Source organism: Antechinus flavipes, chromosome 4 (genome assembly GCF_016432865.1).
Source record: "Antechinus flavipes isolate AdamAnt ecotype Samford, QLD, Australia chromosome 4, AdamAnt_v2, whole genome shotgun sequence".
Lineage (NCBI taxonomy): Eukaryota > Metazoa > Chordata > Mammalia > Dasyuromorphia > Dasyuridae > Antechinus > Antechinus flavipes.
The window spans coordinates 339,582,422-339,602,488 of NC_067401.1; the positions used below are offsets into that span (position 1 = coordinate 339,582,422).

Genomic DNA, 20,067 nt, shown 5'->3' on the forward strand with positions numbered 1-20,067 from the left:
ACCTAAGATGTTTATCTAGAGCTTACTATGTACCAGACACTATGGTAAACATTTTGCAGTTATTATCTCATTTGATCCTCACAGCAGGTAGGTGATATCCCCATTTTACACGGTTAAATGGCTCAGCCAGGGTAACACAGCTAGTCAGTGCTTGAAACTGAATGGGAACTTCAGACCAAGAACTTTAGCCACTTCCCGGCCTCAGCGTGGGTGTGATAGTGGGTGCAGAGATGGAACTTGAATCTAGGTTTTCCAGTTTTAGGGTTCTCCATGCTCTTTCCCCAACTTGGAATGTGCAAGTACATGCACAGAGAGGTGGAACATAGAGACCTGATCTTTCCCGGATCATGAAAATATGAAAAATTAAATCAGAAGTCAAGTGATCACTGGAAGAGAGGACTGGATCTGGAGTCAGAGTTACTTACACTTGTTTGACCTCTTAACCTCATCTGTAAAAGGGGAGGAGATTAAACTAAAAGACTTTTTATGTCTCTTCTGCTTTGAAATGTATGAACCTGTGATGTCATAGTTCTAGATGTTATGTTTAATGTGAATGAGGATTAGGAGTAGTCTTGGACAGTAATATTGCAGCAAAGATAAGGACCTGGAGAAGAATTAGGGGAGGCAGTTCAAAGTCAAAAGAAGAGGAAAGGTTTTGGGGAAAGCAGAAATGATGCTTTGGTTGGGAGCATCATGAGACAACTTTGGTAGCGCAAGATAGGAGGGTAATGCAAAAAGGAAGGGTGTAAAGTTAAGTTCGGGTCAAAATATAGCAAAGTCTTAGGTTTTTCCTTTAATGAGGAGTTATGTTTTTGCATATTGGAATTACATATTGAACATTGTTCTTAGTATGGCAGCAATGTATGAAAATACTTAGAAGAGGGGAGAGAACTTAATAAATAGGGTAATTGGTTAAGAAATTACAAATAATAGGCACATTTACATAGCATTCACTATCTGCCAGTATCTCATTTAATGCTCACAACAACCATGTGAGGTAGCCACTATCCCTATTTAATAAATGAAGAAACTGAGACAAACCAGTTAAATGAATGACTTCTTGAGACCACTCAGTTAGTAAATGTTTGAGGTTAGGACTGAACTCTGATCTTTCTAACTCACGTTCACCACTTTATCTACTGCTAAAACTAGCTGGACAACTGATGCTTTTTTGTGGTTCTAATTCATGTAAGAGAAATTCTTGTTAGTGCAAATATCATGAAGTTTTCCTTTTGTTCTTTTATGAAGTCACCAACAGCTAATTTCAAATACCCAGGTTAATTTACTAAATATATCCCATCCATGCCTAATGAAAAAGCATACTTAAATTTCCAAACTAAACAATAAAATAAGACTTGAGCTTTAATAATATGGCATATTCGTGAAATAATGGAAAAAATTAATATCCCCTTTGTTCAGGTCCTGGTTCTGCTATGGTTATGCTGTGTGACCTTAAAGTCAAGTCACAGTTCTCCTAAATTAGTGTCCTTATTTGTTGCAACATGCGGAAATGTTATCATGTTTTAAAGCATTATATGAATTTAATCTTTCTTAGAACATTGCTTATTCTCTGATTAGCGAATAAATGTGCATTTGTTCTCTTTTATATTAAGCTCCCAGTCTAGTTATGTGATTTCTAATAATGTGTAAAGTATATGAAAACTAAGCAACACAAAATTCTACAAAAATCAGGAAAAATTTTTCCTGATTATCACAATGCTAACGTATTACATAATGCTTTTGCAAAGCATACTTATCAAATCAGCATTTTTGGGTAAGTGATCATTGTAATAGTAAAGAAAAAATAGTCTTAGAGATTGTCAGCCTAGCTAGGTACAGATAATTTCATTAGTACAAGTTTGGCTACTAGATGATCTATTTTTGATGTCTGGATGGGGATGGCCCAGATCGGAATATGTAGATGTAAAGATTTTCCCCAGTTTATGTTGGAATTTTTACAAACTGCTAACTCATTAGAGTTGATGTTTTGGGCCAGAACCTGAAACAAGGTACTAAGTAAAACTAATTTAATACAATGCTTGTGTTCACACCTTTACTCATTGGAGTTCACAAGTATGGGAGATTCACAAAGTAAACTTTGTAACTTGGTGAATTCACACCTCCCTTGAAGCTCTTTGGGCCAGTGAGCACTATGGGAGAAAACCCATAATCCTTCTCTCTGGCATATAAGAAGAAAGCAGAGGCCCAGTGGAGAGAATTCAGCCAAATTACATGGAGAGGGGAGCATCAAGTCAGAAGAAGCTTGTAGGAGTAGGAGTTAGCTAGAGCCAGGAGAGAATTACTTTGGAAGGCAAGAGAGACAGATTAATCCTTGTGCTGGCTGGAGGCTGAAGGGAGCAGAGGCAAAAGACAAAGCTGCAGGAGCTCTCAGAACCGAGCAGAAAGATAGGCCTCTAAGAATTTAGCTATCCGGGCCCAAGGAAAGAGACAAGACTTGGAAGGAGAAATAAACATTTGTATTTTTACCAGCTGGCTGCATTTGGGTTAATTATATTGATCTGAACTGATACTAAGGCTGCTTCCAGAAAACCTCCCCGAGAAACCTGCTCTCCCCCAGAGAGAACCATCACATATTATGTTTTAAAGAAGAAAAAGATCACCACAAGTTTATCTTGTCACTTTTTTTTATACCAGTAACTTTTTATTTTTCAAAACGGTCTTCAACATATCCTTGCAAAATCTTGTGTTCTCCTTCCCTCCCTACTTCCCTCCTCCATTGAATAGCAAGTGATACAATATATGCTAAACATTTGGAAGAATTGCAATTCTTCCAAACATATTTCCACATTTATGCTGCATAAGAAAAATCAGATCAAAAGGGTAAAAAAATCTGAAAGAAAAGAAAAGGAAGCAACAACAGTAAAAAGGTGAAAATATTATGTTGTGATTCACATTTAGTCCCCATAGTTCTCTCTCTGGTTCCAGATGACCGTCTCCATCATAAGTCTATTGGAATTGTCCTGAATCACCTCATTTTTGAAAAGACTCATCACATTTTTAAAAATTCTGTTTCATATTTTTTAAATTGGCAAAAATCTATTCCTTTCTCTTCTCCTCCCCTTCCCCCCATTCTTCTCCCAAATTGAGAATAAAATCCTTGTTATAAATGTTATAAATTTGTATAAATATACAAATATTTCCTTCTCCAAAAAACATGTCATTTTTACTTTGAGTCCTTCATTTTTTTATCATGAGGAGGATAGATCTCTGGAATTCTTGTACACCCTGATGATATGAGATTTCCCATTATCTCTTCTCTTCTCCTTGCCCCTTATAGCACTATATATTCTTCTTACCCTCTCCATTCTTCTCTTAGCATTTTTAGGAAACAACAGAATCATTCCCAGGCCATATCATATTAAACTTGCTCTGTGATCTCAGATGATAGAGTTCAGAGGGGCATGTACCTACTATCTCATTTGAATATAGCATTTTATCTTGGTTTAGTCCTTTATATTGATTCTTCATTGAAGTTTACCTTCACATGTTTCTCGTAACTCCTGTGTTTGAATTTGATATTTGTGTGCAATTTGGTATTTTCATCAGGAATGATAGGAAGCATTCCATATATTAATGCTCTTTTCACCTTATAGACTATATTCAGTTTTGCAGGGCAAGTTTTTCTTGATGTAGGCCCAAACCTTTGGCTTCTGAAATGTCATGTTCCACATCTCTTTACTACTTAGTTGTGTTCATTTTGTTTTGCAAAAAATATCAATTAAATAATTTTTTATTATTGCTTTTATCCTTTGGTTAAAAATTCAACCCAAGTCATAGCTATGGAAAGGTAACTGACCTGTTTTTTTTTCTAATTTTTAAAAAATAGTATAACTTGTAATATTCAGGTCATATCTGTTTGGAGCTTAGTGTGGTATATGGCTTAAATGATGATCACCATGTAATCTATGCCATATTTTTTCCAGTAATTTTTGTCAGCACAGGGGATTTTAAGTAATTTTTGTTCTTGAGATTATTGAATCAGTGCCAAATAAATATTGTCTCAAAATCAAGTTCCATTATGTACCTACACACATTGCAGCCAGGAGGTAGCAATAATCTGTTCTCTTCAGTCTTCTGGATCATTACATCTGTTAATTAGTACATCTGAGTTTTAAAATTATTCAGTTGTAGCAAAGAAGTTGAAAAGACATAGGTGTGAATAAGTACCATTCACACAATGATACAAACAAAAAAACATACTTTCAACAAGTATCGAACAAATGTTCAGCATCATAAGTTTTCTTTATTCTTGTCCTGGAACGCAGTTTGAATGTATTGATTAAGTGTACTTTTCTTGTCTTATATCATAATTACGGTTAACCAATTTTTACACAACACACTGAAAATCGCCTAAGTTGAATAAGTAAAATCTTATATTTGGATGTTTGTCTACTTAACTCAAAATGATTTTGTTGTTGTATAGTTGCATCAGTGATGTCTGAGTTTTTGTGACTCCATTTGGGATTTTCTTGGCAGAAATACTAGAGTGGCTTGCCATTTCCTTTTCTAGTTCATTTTACAGATGAGGAAACTGAGTCATCCAGGGTTAAGTGACTTGCCCAGGTAACACAGCTAGTAAGTGTCTGAGATTTGAACTCCAGTCCTCTTGATTTTAGGGCTGGTGCTCTATCCATTGTGCTCCATAATTGCCCTGTATGCACCCACTCACATCCACCCTCCCTCTCTTACACACACACACACACACACCCCTACCTACTTACATCTCTTTCTCTTTTCTTTTTAAGGCCAATTCAGGTTTAACTTCCGTCATGATTCTCTCCATCAAGAATGAAAATTTTATACTTCTCTGTTCTAATCCTTTTCATTCAGTCAGGTTCTAATTGATACTTCTATTTGTGTACATATTTCTTCCATTTGCTTTTAGATTGTACCCTCAGTAAGTAAAGAGACTTTCATTTAATCTTTTCCATCTTTAGTACTTAGCATATTACTTTACACTTAAACATTGGACTGTTTTTGTCATTGAATCAAACATATTCCTTCTCAGTTGAAGATAATTCCATTTGGTTGAAAAACTAATTTATTAGTTAACTTTCTATCTCCAATGAGCAAGTTCTTAGTCCTTTTTTGATCTTCTTCTCCAACAAAATAAAGAAAATCATTTTTGTTGCCTTGCTTTTCTATTTTCCTGACACTTCTTAAAGGACCATGTCATTTTTTTCTGTTCATTGTCATTTTTCTTGATGAGATTTCTAAAGCCAATAACAGTCTCTCTTCTATTAAATCTACAATGATGGAGAAAATATAAAGAAATACAAAGACATTTTGAAAGTCTTGTCCCTAATAACTAATGTTGTATCAGAACTGCTGGTTTTAATTTCTTTTAATTATCTTTTTCCTCTGCATGCTAATAAAGCTGGAAAGAATAGTAAAATAGCCATGAAAGAGGAACAATAAAACCTAGTTAATCAATACCTGAATTTGAAGTGTTGATGGCACATGGCCACTAAAAAAAAGAAGAAAAAATTAAGCCATATAGAAATAATGATTGGTAAGAGAATAGACATAATTTTGAATTCAAGATCTTTTACCTATATAGCTTTGTGTTCTTTTGCAAATCTCTTAATGTTCCAAAGAATTAGTTTTCCAAATTTAAGGGAATAGAACCTGTGCTAAAATCTTCCCAGCTCAAAATGTTCTGTAAAATGAAACCTGTTACCTGAAACTTTTACAGAAATCAATTTGTAATTAATATTTCAAGTGGAAGAAAAGTAGTGAAAAGTAAATTTATTTGTAAAGCAGTTTCAGGACCACAGTGTTGAGGATGATTTTGGTTAATTTATAAACTTGAGAATCTGTATTTAATTCTATAATTATGGAGTTTTCATAGTTTTTATGTGACTCTCCTTTTAGGTTGGCACATTCACTAAGTTTGCAAAATATTTTAGACCCACAATTCAGAATTACCATGGTACATTTGAGAAGTGATTAAAAAAAGAGGCAAAAAAGTCAGTGAATCGGTATACAGACTTTTTTGGCTACTAAGAGATCTTAGTTTTTATTAGTATTTGTTTGTTTTAAAAATGAATATTTATATTAGTTTCCTATTCTTTCTACTTTCCTTACTCTTTTGCTTCCATCGAAGCCAGGCTTGTGCTGAAAAAGGGTAGCCCCATAATAGAGAATTTCAATATTTTACAAGCCTAAGGTATGGTATTGGTTGGGGAAAAACATAGCTATTCCATTCCTATTAGTGGTCAAAAATGACTTACTAGATTGCTTCATTTGGTCAGGAGATGATGTTGTGCTTAATACTTTTAGATTCTCAAAGATATTGGAGGAGCTATTAAGTTGCCTGGAAAGTTGAGTACTAGCTTAGAAATGACTTTGGAGTAATGTCTGTAGAGTTTAGTAAACTAATATATTATAGGGTGACTTTATGGTCAGTTAAAATTGTTTTGCATTTTAAATGAATACATCTATTAAATCATTATTTTAACTATTTTCTTTTATTTTCTTTTTTCCAATAGTTGGACAAAGAGACTCCGAAAACATGATTGAAAAAGATGAGCTGGATAATACTCTGGTAGCTAGATCAGCATCTAGTGTGCAGGATGTTCAGGGGACTGTGCATGAAATAATTGAGCAAATGCCTTTGTCAGAAGATAACATAGAAGAGTTGGAGCAACCTACAGAATCTCACTCAAATGATGTTGGATTTAAAAAGGTGTTTAAGTTTGTTGGCTTTAAATTTACTGTGAAAAAGGATAAGAGTGATAAGTCTGACCCTGTTGAATTACTCACAGTCAAAAAAGATGAATATGATGATGGAGAAGCGAATGGAGCTGATGATTATCAAGATTCAGGTTCAGAAAATGAAGCATTATCTAAAGAGATTGAATCAACTCAATTAGTTGGGACAGATGAAGAAAGCCAAAAAGAGAGTGCAGATCCTGAGGAAGGCAAGAATTCTGATGAAGAGAAACAAGAAAAAGTAGGCAACAAATCTTCTGAATCTGAAAGTATATCATCATTCAAAAAGTTTTTCAGTCTAGGTTGGGCTGGCTGGAGAAAAAAGACCACTTATAAGAAATCTAAGGAGGATGAGCCAGATACTTCTGAGAAGAAAAAGGAACAAGAAGTGGGGAAAGGCGATATAGTTGAAATTTATGAAGGAAAGAAAAATGAACAATCAACTGAACATCTACCCCACCATGAGGCCATTGAAAGTACAAAAGATTCCAGTGTGTCTGAGAATGAAAAAGTACATAGGTCTCCTGAAGATCAAGTTCAAGGACAAATACTTTGTGAAGAAAAAACTGCTCCTTTAGCCACAGAAGTGTTTGATGAAAAGGTAGAAACAGTAGCAGAAGTTCATGTCAGTACCGTGAAAGAGCAAGAACAAATAGAAAATCAGAGTGTTGAGGTAGAACAGGTTGTTGGGTCTTTTGTCCTTGCAGCAATTGAAACAAATGCAGATTTGAAGAAAGCTGAAGTGACAGAGAAGTTGGTCAAGACCAAAGAAGTGGTATGTGCTTCTGGAGATGATTATGTTAAACTAGCTGAACCAAGTCCTGAAGTATCAGTCTTGTGTCAGCAACATGAAGGCATCACAAATGAGGTAGAAATACTGTCCTCGCAAGAAAGAGGGAGATTGCAAGGAAGCCCATTAAAGAAACTTTTTATTGGTACTGGATTAAAAAAACTGTCTGGAAAGAAACATAAGGGGAAAAGAGGAGATGATGAAATGAAGCCAGACGAATCAGGGGAGCTTATACAAGTGTCAGGAGATTCTCCAGAAACTCCAGAGGAACAAAAAGGTGAAAGTTCTGCTTCATCCCCTGAAGAACTGGCTGAGGTAACCTCTGTAGAGAAAGGTATTGTAGAAGCACCACAGGAGGTTGAGATTGAAGAAGAAGGAGCTGTTTCAGATGGAGAGAAAAAGAGAGAAGGTGTCACTCCCTGGGCCTCTTTTAAAAAGATGGTGACACCCAAGAAACGTATTAGAAGGCTTTCTGAAAGTGATAAGGAAGATGAAATTGAGAAAGTAAAGAGTGCTACCCTTTCTTCGACTGAAAGTGCAGTCTCTGATAATCAGGAGGAGATGAAAGGACATGGGGAGGATCAGAAGATAGAAGAGCCAAAGCGTAAGGTTGATACTTCAGTGTCCTGGGAAGCCTTAATTTGTGTTGGATCTTCCAAGAAAAGAGCAAGGAAGTCATCATCTTCTGATGAAGAAGGAGGTTCTAAAGTTGTTAATGGAGATTCCCAGAAAACAGAAGATACAGGAAAAAGTAAAGAATCTGGGACCGAAATAACACATATGAATTCCCATGAAGGTGATCAAGGGCAGATAAATTCTTCCCCTGAGCTAGCTGGAAGCCCAGTTGAAGGAGAGGGAGTTTCCACATGGGTGTCATTTAAAAGATTAGTTACTCCAAGAAAAAAGTCAAAATCAAAAATGGAAGAGAGAAATGAGGAATCTGTAACTATTTCTGGCATAGAACATTCTCTTTCAGAGATAGAACCTGTGAAAGAAGAATCTTGGGTTTCAATCAAGAAACTCATTCCTGGTCGGAGAAAGAAAAGGTTAGATGGGAAACAAGAACAAATTCCTGCTGAAGAAGACCAAACAGGAGTTAATGAAGATGATTCTGACATCCCAGCTGTTGTTCCTTTATCTGAATATGATGCAGCAGAACAAGAGAAAATTGAAGCCCAACAAGCAAAAAACATCAAAGCAGAAAAAACAAGTCTGCATGAGGAGAAATCTGATCAAGTAGAAGGTCTGAAAACAGAGGAGACAATTGAAGGACTGGTTCATGCAGTTAGTGTGACTGTTGTAGAGGGGGAAAGAGCAGTTACAAGTATTGAAGAAAGGTCACCATCCTGGATTTCTACTAAAATCACAGAACCTGTTGAAGAAGCATCAGATCAGCCAAAACAACAGACTGAGATATTTGAAAAAGAGGTCCTTGTTGAAATACCTGTTGCTAAAACCTTGCCAGATATAAAAGACACTAGCAGTGATATGATTGTTAGTGAGCTAGAGTTAACTTCTGAAGCAGTGACAGCTCCAGAAGAGGCAACAGAAATAACCGAAGCCTCTTGTGCAGAAGAGACTACTGAAATGGTTTCTGCAGTTTCACAGTTGACTGACTCTCCTGATACTACAGAAGAAGCTACACCTGTGCAGGAGGTTGAAGATGACACACCAGATTTAGAAACTCTAAAGCAACGAACTCAGGAAATAATCCAGGCAGTTATAGAAAAAGTTAAGCAATCTGAAGAAACTGAGATTACAGAAACGATTATTTCAGGGGACACAAAAACAGTTCAGAGTCTTGAAACTAAAATACCAGACAAAGTGAATGAGAAAAAAGCTGAACAAAGTAGTGATCACCCAGAGATCAGCTTAGAAATTGGAGAAGCAATTGGGTTAGATAACACTAAAGTGATGCATGCTGAGGTGCAAGAACAGGTACAAGGAACAAAAACTGAAGATAAAACCATTAATGATGGCCAACAAGAAATAATTGAACAAACACCTTCAAAAACCTTACATAAGTTTAATGAAGTTGAAAGGAGTTTAGAAGTGAAGGAATGTAGAACATACAATGATTTTACAACTTATCACGTTGAGAGTACAGGCATTGAGACATCACAAATTCCAATGAAACGGAAAACACCAGTTGAAATAAATATAGATGGAGGTACTCTCCTGGTACATTTTGAAGATATAAGTATAAAACAGCAAGAAGGCAGTGATGGTGATTCTGCACCTGCATTAGCATCTGAAATTGTAGAAACAACAGTGGTCACTGTATCAAGTGATAAACCTCCAGAAAGTCCTGGTTTCCAGTCTTCACAGGGAAATAAAGAACAATCTAAAGTGGAAGAGAAACAGATAGTTACACAAACATTACAGAACATTTCAGGAACTGAAGTGGTGCAAGATTCAGGTCCCATTGTTGATCAGGAAATGAAAGATACAAACATTGCAAAAGAACCAATCTCTTTAGACATGGAAGTGATGGAATTATCTGATCAGACCAACATACACCAAGTTGAACTGAAAGATGAAAAAGTTACTGAAGAAGAGATTGCACTTCAAAATCGAATCAGTTCTCACTCAGCTTCAGTGGAAGAAAAGGTCTTGGTTCAGGAAGAGACAATATCCTCAGAAATTCTCAAAATGCAGTGCTCTAAGACTCAAAAAACATCTTTACCATTAACAGCTGCAACAATAGTAGAAGAGGCTATAGCAGAAGCTGTCAAACTTTCAGAAATATCAGTTGAAACTCTGGATTCTGTAAATGTTCAATTAGTAACTGAAAAAATACCCTCTGAAAGCCTGAAAGACTCTGATATTGCTTGGAAAGACCAAGCAAGACTCATGGAAAAGCAGTCTCTAACAGAATCTGTATTTCAAGAAAAAGCAGAAACAGTTGTGGTATCTGCTACTACAGAGACTACCAAAAGTTCTGGTTTCATAAAAACACCAAAAGAAGAGTCTCAGAAACTCTCAGATGCAGCCAGTGTTGAAGTTGTTACTCAGGTAGTCGAACCAACTCTTAGCCAAGTAGAACATGGAAAGGATGAAGATACGTTGCACATCAAAACCCAGAATACCTTAATTGTACACAATGTTATTCAGACTGCTGTTGATCAACTTGGTAATGACAAAGATCTAAGCACTCAAACTTTTGCACTTGATGCAGAAGGTCAGGCTCAGATAAGAAAATCTGAAGAGAATGTATCTGAAAGAGATGAAAATGAACTGATAGCACAGCGTGAAATTAAATATTTTACAACTGAAGACTTAGGGCGAGCAGCTTTTGAGCAAACTTCAGAAACTCTAATTTTTGATATTTACAAAGATGCCTCTTTTTCTGAAAGTTTTGAAAATATAGTGGCCGTTGAGGTACAGACATCTGAAGAAGCCATTGAAACAAAGATTGGACCAGAATTTGACAGTGCAATGTCAGGAGAAGTATCTGATAAGCTAAAATATGTACCTAAAAGAGAAACTGAAGACGACATTTTATTTGAATATTCAGATGACCCAAAATTAGTACCAAGAGAAAGTTATGACATAGACCTATGCAAAGAGTCCTTAGATTTCAATGGACCAAAACTAAAGGAAACTGTCCAGGGTCTGGAATGCCAAGAAAGACTAGTAGTTCAGATAGAAAAAGAAATTTATAACCAGTCAGTAGAAGATATCAAAACACAGACACAAGAAGAGGTACATAAAAATGATGAGCCTTGTGAGTCTCCACCGAAATCGGCACCGAAGGGATCCTGAGGCATAATGTAAGTCTAGTGCTTTCTTTCTTATAAAATAATATTCCACGTTTGTAATACATCTACAATTTTGTACATATGCTCTAATTTTCTCACAATAGTTCTGTGAGATTCTACTGCCATAGAGAGGAGGGAACTCAAAAAATTCAAGTAATGATCATGGCCTACCTACTGTAAAACAGTTGTGCTTCTACCTTAGTTTGATTCTATCTGAAACATTTAAAAAGTAAATTTTGGTTTCTGCTTTTTGATAAAGATCAATAGCAACTCTAATTCCTGTTGTGCAGTCCTGATATTTCACAACACTAATGAATGAGTCTTTGAAATTGGTACTTTGTAACATTAAATTTGGCCTGTTTAAATATGCAATCAATTACCTTTTGAGGCATAGTAGGAAATGAATTGGCTAAAACACGACAGATTTCAGGTTTTCCCCTAAACAGTTCAATGTGATTCTGAGAAATAAAATTCACTTTTTGAATTATCTGTGAAAAGAAATTATCCAACTTAATTTTTGGTTGATATAAGGCAAATTTCTGTCATCCTTAAAATAGCATAATGACAGCTAACATTTCTGCTTCATTTTTAATATTTTATTGATGCTTTTGTGTTTTTTATTAAAAATGGCTTTCCTCCTCTTGAACTCTCCACTTTGACCCCCAAAAAAAAAAAAAAAATTAACACAAGAAGAAAAACCCAACATTTTCTAATGGTATATACTTCATATAGTTTACCCCTTTGTTTTTTTAGATATCAAAGAGATGTTTAAAAAGATCAATAAAATAAGCTCATAGGATAGAGGTCAATGGTAGATTTCCCTCCGAGGTTAAACAGGGGAAAAGGAGTGGGGGTGAAGGAGAAAGAAACCCTTCAAAGTTTGGATTTCAGTGAGGGTTTTATTACCAATATCAAGAACACAATAAGTATCACTTTGTTTCTAATGAGGAAAGTATAGTCTATTCTCTGGAACTGAGGATGACTATTGCAATTAATTTGTTGGTCTGCCTTGTAGTCTTTTTATTTGTCTATTTAGGTTGTTTGGAACATTGTATTCCTGGTTCAGCTTATTCCACTCTTATCAGGGCTAATGTCTCAATTTTCTATATTTCTCCTTGGTCATTAATTATAATAGAATTTTGTCCCATTTTATTCGTATATCATAATTTGTTCATCTTCCATTCCTACTTTGCTTTTCAGTTTTTTGCCTCCCCCAAGTGTAGTTTTTCTAAATAGATCTGTATTTGTGTTTGCTGGGGGAAAGAAAATTGGCATAGAGGAGTGGGTAATGCCTATTCTGACTGTCCCTTCAGAGCCCTAGGTAACTCTGGAGGTGCAGAGAAAGCCGCCTACCTGTCTGCACTGGTAGAAAATTCTTTATTGGAAGCTTTTGTGCATTGAATCTGATAATATTTTTAAAATTGTCTGGCATACAGTTCACAGAGTATTCTAACTTATAGCTCTTTAAAGTGAATGACTCAGATATTGGTTTTTGCTTTTTTTTTTTTTTAAATTTTTTAAATCCCATTTTACTGATGAGGAAAATGAGACTGAGAAGGGTAGGATGAGCCCAAGTCTCATAGAATCTACAAATTGCATAGTTGAAAGGGGTCTTAAAAGTCATCTATCCAACCTATAACAATCCTCTCTATAGTTCACTCCCTCAGAGGTGGTGGTTGTTTGTCTTTCCTTCTCAAAGAGGACCTTGACATTAGGGAGGTGATGCCCTGACATGACGTTTCCCCTCCAGAGTTTGGTCCAGTGATAACATATAGAGCAAGAAGACTGGAGATGGCCTGGATGAGCCTTCTGTTAAAGACCCTCTATATAAAGAGAACTTTTTACTTCCTGAGCCAGCACTGTCCCACTTTGGGTTAATTGTTATTGTTTTTTGTTACATCAAGCCCAAGTTTTTCTCTTTGTACTTAGTTCCATTCTCTGAAAGGAAAAAAAAAAATCAAATGCCTCATTCTTTTCACAGTCATTCAGATAATTGGAGACTGGCTCCTAGCTCCCTTGATCTTAGATTTCTTCCTCTCCATAGGTTACACATTTCTAGGATCTTCAACCAACATGCTTTTGAGGCCTTTCAACATCCTGGCTACCTTTGTCTTGGTGGTATTCTCTATTTCATCCATGCTTTTAAATGTTGCAATTCTAAAAACTAAATACAATAACCTAGACAGAGTTTGAGCAGGATGGGGTCATAATCAAAATTATTAACCTTTAGACTTTGAATTAATCATTGCAAAGTTTTTCACATACATTTGAACAACAACGTTGAACAAAAATTACTAACCATTAGACTTTGCTTACATTTGTACAACCATATTGAACAAGTCTACCTCTTCTCCATCCTCTCCAAGATATATTATTTTTGCTTAAAATTTTATTTTTCTATATTTCCACATACAAAGTAGAATATATATGAAATTGTTAACTTTTGTTAACTTTGTATTTGATTTCAAAAATATAAAACAAATTCAACCTCATAAAGGTGCTCAAACTTGTATTAGGTTCCCCTCTTTTCTCAGTTTTCTCCCTCTCCAACTGTGTAGCTTTTTTAGATGTGTATCTATGCTTGATTTTTTTTTTGAACACAAATATATCATCCCAATTCATTTAATTAGATTTATTCTAATTTTCTAGTTTTTTTTTTTTTTTTTTAAATCTCAATTTGATCTTTTGATGAGTAATTCTTTCTCCTGTAGTTATGTTTCGGAAAATTTGTAAAAAATGGCATCTATCTCTTTATTTAGGTCACTGATGAAAAAACTTAGCACAGAATCGGACACAAAGAAATGTTACTTCAAAGATATCAACCCATTCATGATTTCTTGTTTAGTTGTTTGGTTACCAGCAAATCTGGTAGAATTGAGAAAGGCCTGTGAAAACTTAGCACACTCTCATCATTCTGGCCTGGGCTGTTGTGAACTAGAAAGTTGTGGTGTAGCCCTGGGGCTGTTTTTTTTTTTTTTTTTTTTTTTTTTAAATTAACTTCAGCCCCAGGTAAATTGAAGGTAAATTGATCCGGGACTTGCACAAGTCCTTTTGGTAAAGGTGTTTTTTTTTTTTGTTTTTTTTTTAAACAACTTTATCTAGGGAGCTTCTGAGATGTTCAATTGACTACCTTTGATCCCCTTGATCTGGGGACAGTTATTCAGTGGTCTGACATACTACTAGTTAGGCCATCTCTCTCCAGCTTGGCAAAGAATATCATGAATTACCTTTATTAAATTCTTTGCTAGAAGCTAGGTAAATTAACTCTAACTACAGCACTTCCTTGATCCTGATCACAAAAAAAAAAAAAAAAAAAAAGGAATTGAGGCTATTCTCAACCCATTTGTTTATTGTTTCATTTTCAGACTTAAAGATTGCCTTCTCCTTTATGAATATTGACATCCCTTTACTAAGTTCCAGTATTTTTTAGGATTAGAAATCAGTTTCTCTGGTCTGTAATTTTCAGACTCCATTCTTTGTAAGTGTTACTAGGAGAAAGCATTCTGTTTTACTGCAGGGTGGAAATTGCTCCAGGGTTGGGAAATTATATTCCTCTGGGGTGGAAGCCTGTTGGTGAGATATCCCCCAATAATGGCGCATGAGTAAAGTTATTCCAGGTTGGGCTGGTACCTGAGAGAAGAAAACTTGCCTCATTAAGTTCTACAGCTTTTCTTAAGGAAGGAGATGTGAATGAGGTGACAAAGACCTGAAATTTGCACAGTCTAGAGTTAGAAAGGAAAGGGTTGAGTGGGGATTTCGGATCTGTGTTGTGTTTTACTAAAAACACTGGCCTCCCCAGTTTTGTGATTGTTTTCACTTCCAAAGTTTTTTGTCCTACCCGACTATTTAAGTTTTCTTATGTTATGTAGTCCACCATATAAATTTTTAAAAAGTGATGCATGGAATCAACTGTACTCTTAAGATATCTGCTTTCTAAAATTTACATTGGGTAAGAGGAGAGGTATTGTTTTTCAGTGGAAAGAAAACTATTTGGATTTAGGATATCTGTGGCTTTGGTCAAGTCACTTTCCAGACATTTAATTTTAACTTTCCTTTGGGGATGTGCTGGGAATGTATGCTTCAAGGATTCAAGAATTTTGCAAGTCTTGGAGCCTAGAGTTCTCTGCCTCATTGAATAGTCAGAAAATGAGCAGGGGAACTGGGGAGGAGGGCAGGGAGGAAGCACCAAGCTGTACAGGCAATGCAAGATTTCTGATAGTGCCCCAGGTTTCTGCATTTGGGTCTGTGCTGCTTTATTTTTCAATCACTACTTGGAATTGGATGATAAGATCCAAAAAGATCTTGGCATGCTAGAGCTTGGAGTGAATCAGCTCAATGGGGTACATACATATAAAGACATAAATAAAAAATCAACTTTAAAACTAAACTAAACTAAAACTTTAAAAGAAGAAGCATGGATGGACAACATTTTTTCTGAAAAAAATCTCAATGGTTTTCTTGTAATTCAATATTCTATGACAACAGTAATCTTGGTCATATTAAGAGAGTTATATGTGGACCATCTCCCCCAAATTAAGGAGGTGACATGTATTTTGTGCTAGCTAGAATAAATCTAGAATATTAAACTTAGTTATTTTGCCATATTTTTCTTTCATCTCTATGCTAGGGAGCATTCAGAGAAAGGCAACTTGAATATGCTGTTATCACTTACATATGTATCATTAGAGGTTTGGTTTATCAAGAAACACATTCCAGTTTTTATAGCCATAGTTCAAAAGAAATTGTAGCTTTTTGCTTTGTGGTCCCTACTCGAAATGGTATCTGTACTCGAGTTTATAAAATTAAGAAAGATAGTTTGTCAACTGCTATTCAGAAAGTAAATAATGCAAGATATCATTTACATAATTATCCTTATTTATCCAGTTTATTTGAAATGTGTTTTAAAGCAAGATATTTTTTTAGGCTAGAGGCGCAAAGTTAAGAAATACACAATTATCCATACTGTGGTCTCTCTTTACGTCTGCAGGATGGTAGGAAAATGGGCAGACAGTATGAAGATTCATTTTGTCAATTAGTTGTTGGTATTGGAAGTTTGACAGTCTTAATTTGGTGACTCAGCAGACATATTGTTGAAGCTGAAACATATCTATATTCACATTCTCCAAATGAAATTATAGAAGACATAAAGAAAATGGAAGCTAAACGAAAGGCTAGCTAAAGGGAGAGGCAGATAAGAGGTATGAGGTTTGCTATGTGCCTAATGACAAACATCACTATTTGATGGAAGTTCTTGAGAGTATTTCATTTTGTTGTGCTCATGTTGAGCATTGACAAAAAGTTTTATCATGAAGTTAACTGTAGTAGTTACATCTCTGAACTAGATCAAGTAAAGACATGGATCAATGTTGGATATAAGACCCCCTTTCTAGCTTCTAGTCTTATGAGATTGAATTTCAGTGCATTAATTAGAAGGGGGGAAAAAAGATAACCAAGTGCTTTGGGGGTAAAAGTAAAGGCTAAAATTAATTCCTAGACCTTGCACCTACTCTTACCCACTACAAAATCAGCAGAAGATGCTACATACACAGTAAAATTACCTTTCTGAGGGCATCATAAGGGAGTGGGCAGGTTTTAGTAAACAATATGCTTCAATAAGGCACATATTTACAATTAATTGAAAATTTAGAGAATTCAGGATTGATTTAGGTCAACTAAAATATTGTTTCCTGACTCCTTCAACTATAAAGGTGTCGCTTATGCAAAATACTGCCTTATAGACAAAACTATCTCTGTTCTTAACAGGTGTCTCCCATGCACATGAATGTGTACTCATAATTTCAGGGAATTATGGTGAGAAGTACACAATAGTGCAGTGTAAACTAGAAAGTGATATTTGTATATCATTTGTTTTGCATCCTATAATTTTTTTTATTAAAAAGCTTACTAATTAGGAGAAGAAAAAAATAAGTAAAAATTACATAGCAGAGAATAAAAAAATCTAGAAGGAAGCAAAAAAAAAAAGCTGAATAACTTTGAATACATTATATAGTATGATAGCTTTTCTTCAAGTGAAGATTTACTGTTTTCTGTTGAATGCTCTGTTTACATGGAAATATTCTGAATCCTCTCTGTTCTGCTATTTATGTGGAGAGTTGTTTTTTCTTCTCATTTGGTATTTAAATTTAAAATGACTAAAAATGTACACAGAAAAACTTCACTAATTTTTGTTGAGATTTTAATTACTTTGAGTCCCCATGTACATTATTCATCATTAATGAGGATCCTCAGATACTTGTTTTTTCTCCTTTCATTGTCTTGGTACAGAGAAGAATCTACTCATCCTGTTTCTCATTTTTATTTATTTTTTTTCCTCTGTAGTTAATTCAGAATGTGTATCGTAGGACCAGAATGTGAAGAAGGCCATGTAAGAAAGTGAAGGCTGCTGCTGATTAGACTCAAGACTAATGTTCCTGATCTGTGAGAACAGAAGATTAGGTCTTACTACCTGAAGCCATTCCTAGAGAGCCACTGACAACCCTGAGACATCAGGAGCTATACTCATCATTCTTTTAAGTTTGGATGTTAACGTGTCATTTCCTCTTTTTGAGACATTTCTCTTCTTTTCACTTTTCACATCATGTGATGTTTCTGATTTAATGACCTTACTTCTGAACCTTGAGAGGAGTTGGAAACATTTAGTTTCTTATATTCCCAAACTTAGTTTAAAATTCTTCCAAAACTGGAGTGTAATTCTTTGTGTATTTATATGTATATCTTAAATAAACTTTGTTCTGTTTTTATTGTATATTTTCCTTCACTTCCTGGTTAAGGAGATAGTCTATCATACATTATTTGAAGTGCTGGATGCACATGACTATAGTAAAGCCTTGTGGAGTTTTGAGCCACAAGCAAACAATAAATGAGGCTTCGTTTGCGACTTTCATGAGAAATCTTCCTACTTCAAAGGAATAATTCCTACTTTAGATATTCATTCATGCTTATTTCCCCATTTCTATCATTACTCTGAAAGAGCGGCTCTTTCACTCTGTAGAGTGAAAATTTGTGGAAGAGAGTCAGCTTGCTGATGGATTTGCTTTAAGCTCTGGTGAAAGTTGTCAGGAAGTCTCAAGAATTTCGAATTCTGCAAATTTTTAGGTCCTCCTTGATCATTTCAGAATGGATATTTAGACATGAATGTGTACTGAGCAAAAGAAAAATGTTTTTGATGTTACAGAGAAAAGAATACATTGCTTAAAGTTTTTAGATTCTATTGTTCTTGTATCCTGAATCATATCTACATACACACAGCATGAAATAAGACAAGTGCTTTAGAAAGTGGTTTTTGATAGATATTAGATTATGTCTTCTCCATGTGTATATATATATGCCCACTTGTCTTAACAGTGTTTCATTATGTTCATATACATTTGGTAAACTGTGATTTGACAAGTGATTTAAATAAAATATTTGCTTACACTTAGGTTTGTTGGTCTTATTAGAATATAGGAAACCTGGAACTTTGTAAAAGCATTTGGGTCATTGTATTAATCAAATCAGGTGGGCATAAACTGCTAAGCTCTGAATGGACTAAGGGGAAATCAAAGCATCATTTTAAAAGATGGCTGTTTTACAGAAGTTTAACAGAAGTTAAATACAGCATATTTAAAACCTGTGTTTAGTGGCAGAGCTTTATTTTGCTATTGGCAAAGACTAGCCACCTAACGTATGTCATTATTGGTACAATTCTACCATCTGGTGGTGATTTCTTGAAAGTTACTCAGTTTTCTGGGGTACGGTTACCATCCTCACTTTAAAATTGCCTAATATTTAAAGAGCAAATTAGGTATTCTGTGAAGAGATCCCATAAATAAAAAGTACTTGTTAATACCTAAAAAATTTGGGAAAATGTCAGAATATTTCCAATTATGAACTTTCACAAATTAGCAAGAAAATTTCAAACATTGGAGGCCTTTGTTATTATTGTCACATGTAATGTTTTACTATGTTTATATCTGTGTAGTTCATTTTCTAAGTTCCTAACATTAACATTAAATATTTAACAGCTGGAGAACTAAGACCTGCAAATCCATCTGTTCAAAATGTCTCTCCTTTCCCCATTTAATTTACTGATAAAGTTTGTTACTTATGAAACTGGAAGATATTTCCTCTGCTGTTATGAGCAAGCATAGCTACTTAAGAAAAATTAGCCATAGAATTTTGCTATTCACCTTAGGGCACTTCATGTTAAATAATGCACAATGGCCTTGGCAATATATTTGGAGAGATATAACTTCATATGAGGCTGTATGGAGTAGTGAATAGTAGGTTGACCTGGAAGAACCCTGTTTCAGTCCTGTCCAATATATTGCTTCTGTGACCCTGGGTAAATAAATGAAATGTAACCTTTCAGTGCTTTAGCCAGTCCTCTTAAGACCATAAACTGCAAAGAAGGAGCTTACCTGCATGTTGAAGGAGTTTTTTCTCACTTAGGAATTTTCAATACCAGTGAAACATTTGCTTTCTCTCATTAGAAGACAATATATTTTAAGGTACAAGCAAAACTGATATTGTGTCAAATCCATTATGTATTCCTTTCTAAAATAGCTGTGAAGCTCTTTGCTCAAACATGAGTATGGGATTACCTAAATCATGCAAAATCAGTAAAAGAGTTATAAGTAAACGCCCTTATTTCTTTCCCCCTAACTGCCTCAACTTTGGAAAACTACAGTCATCAAAACCCATTCTCCAGAAATTATATTAGTGGTCTTTTTTTTTTTTTAAATACTAATACCAGAATGTGTTGTGAGATGTTTTTCAAAT

At 35.0% G+C, this 20,067-nt stretch overlaps 1 protein-coding gene across 3 annotated transcripts in view; it reads left to right on the top strand.

The window, feature by feature from the left end:
• Window positions 1–18,723, top strand: part of AKAP12 (A-kinase anchoring protein 12) — a 120,546-nt gene extending 101,823 nt beyond the window's left edge. For all 3 annotated transcript variants that reach the window (XM_051997938.1, XM_051997939.1, XM_051997940.1), the window contains 2 exons: window positions 6,513–11,298; window positions 17,626–18,723. In XM_051997938.1, the coding sequence (XP_051853898.1) occupies window positions 6,513–11,290 (4,778 nt within the window). In that variant the 3' untranslated portion in view covers window positions 11,291–11,298; window positions 17,626–18,723. The remainder of the gene's footprint in view (window positions 1–6,512; window positions 11,299–17,625) is intronic.
• The last annotated feature ends 1,344 nt before the right edge of the window (window positions 18,724–20,067 follow it).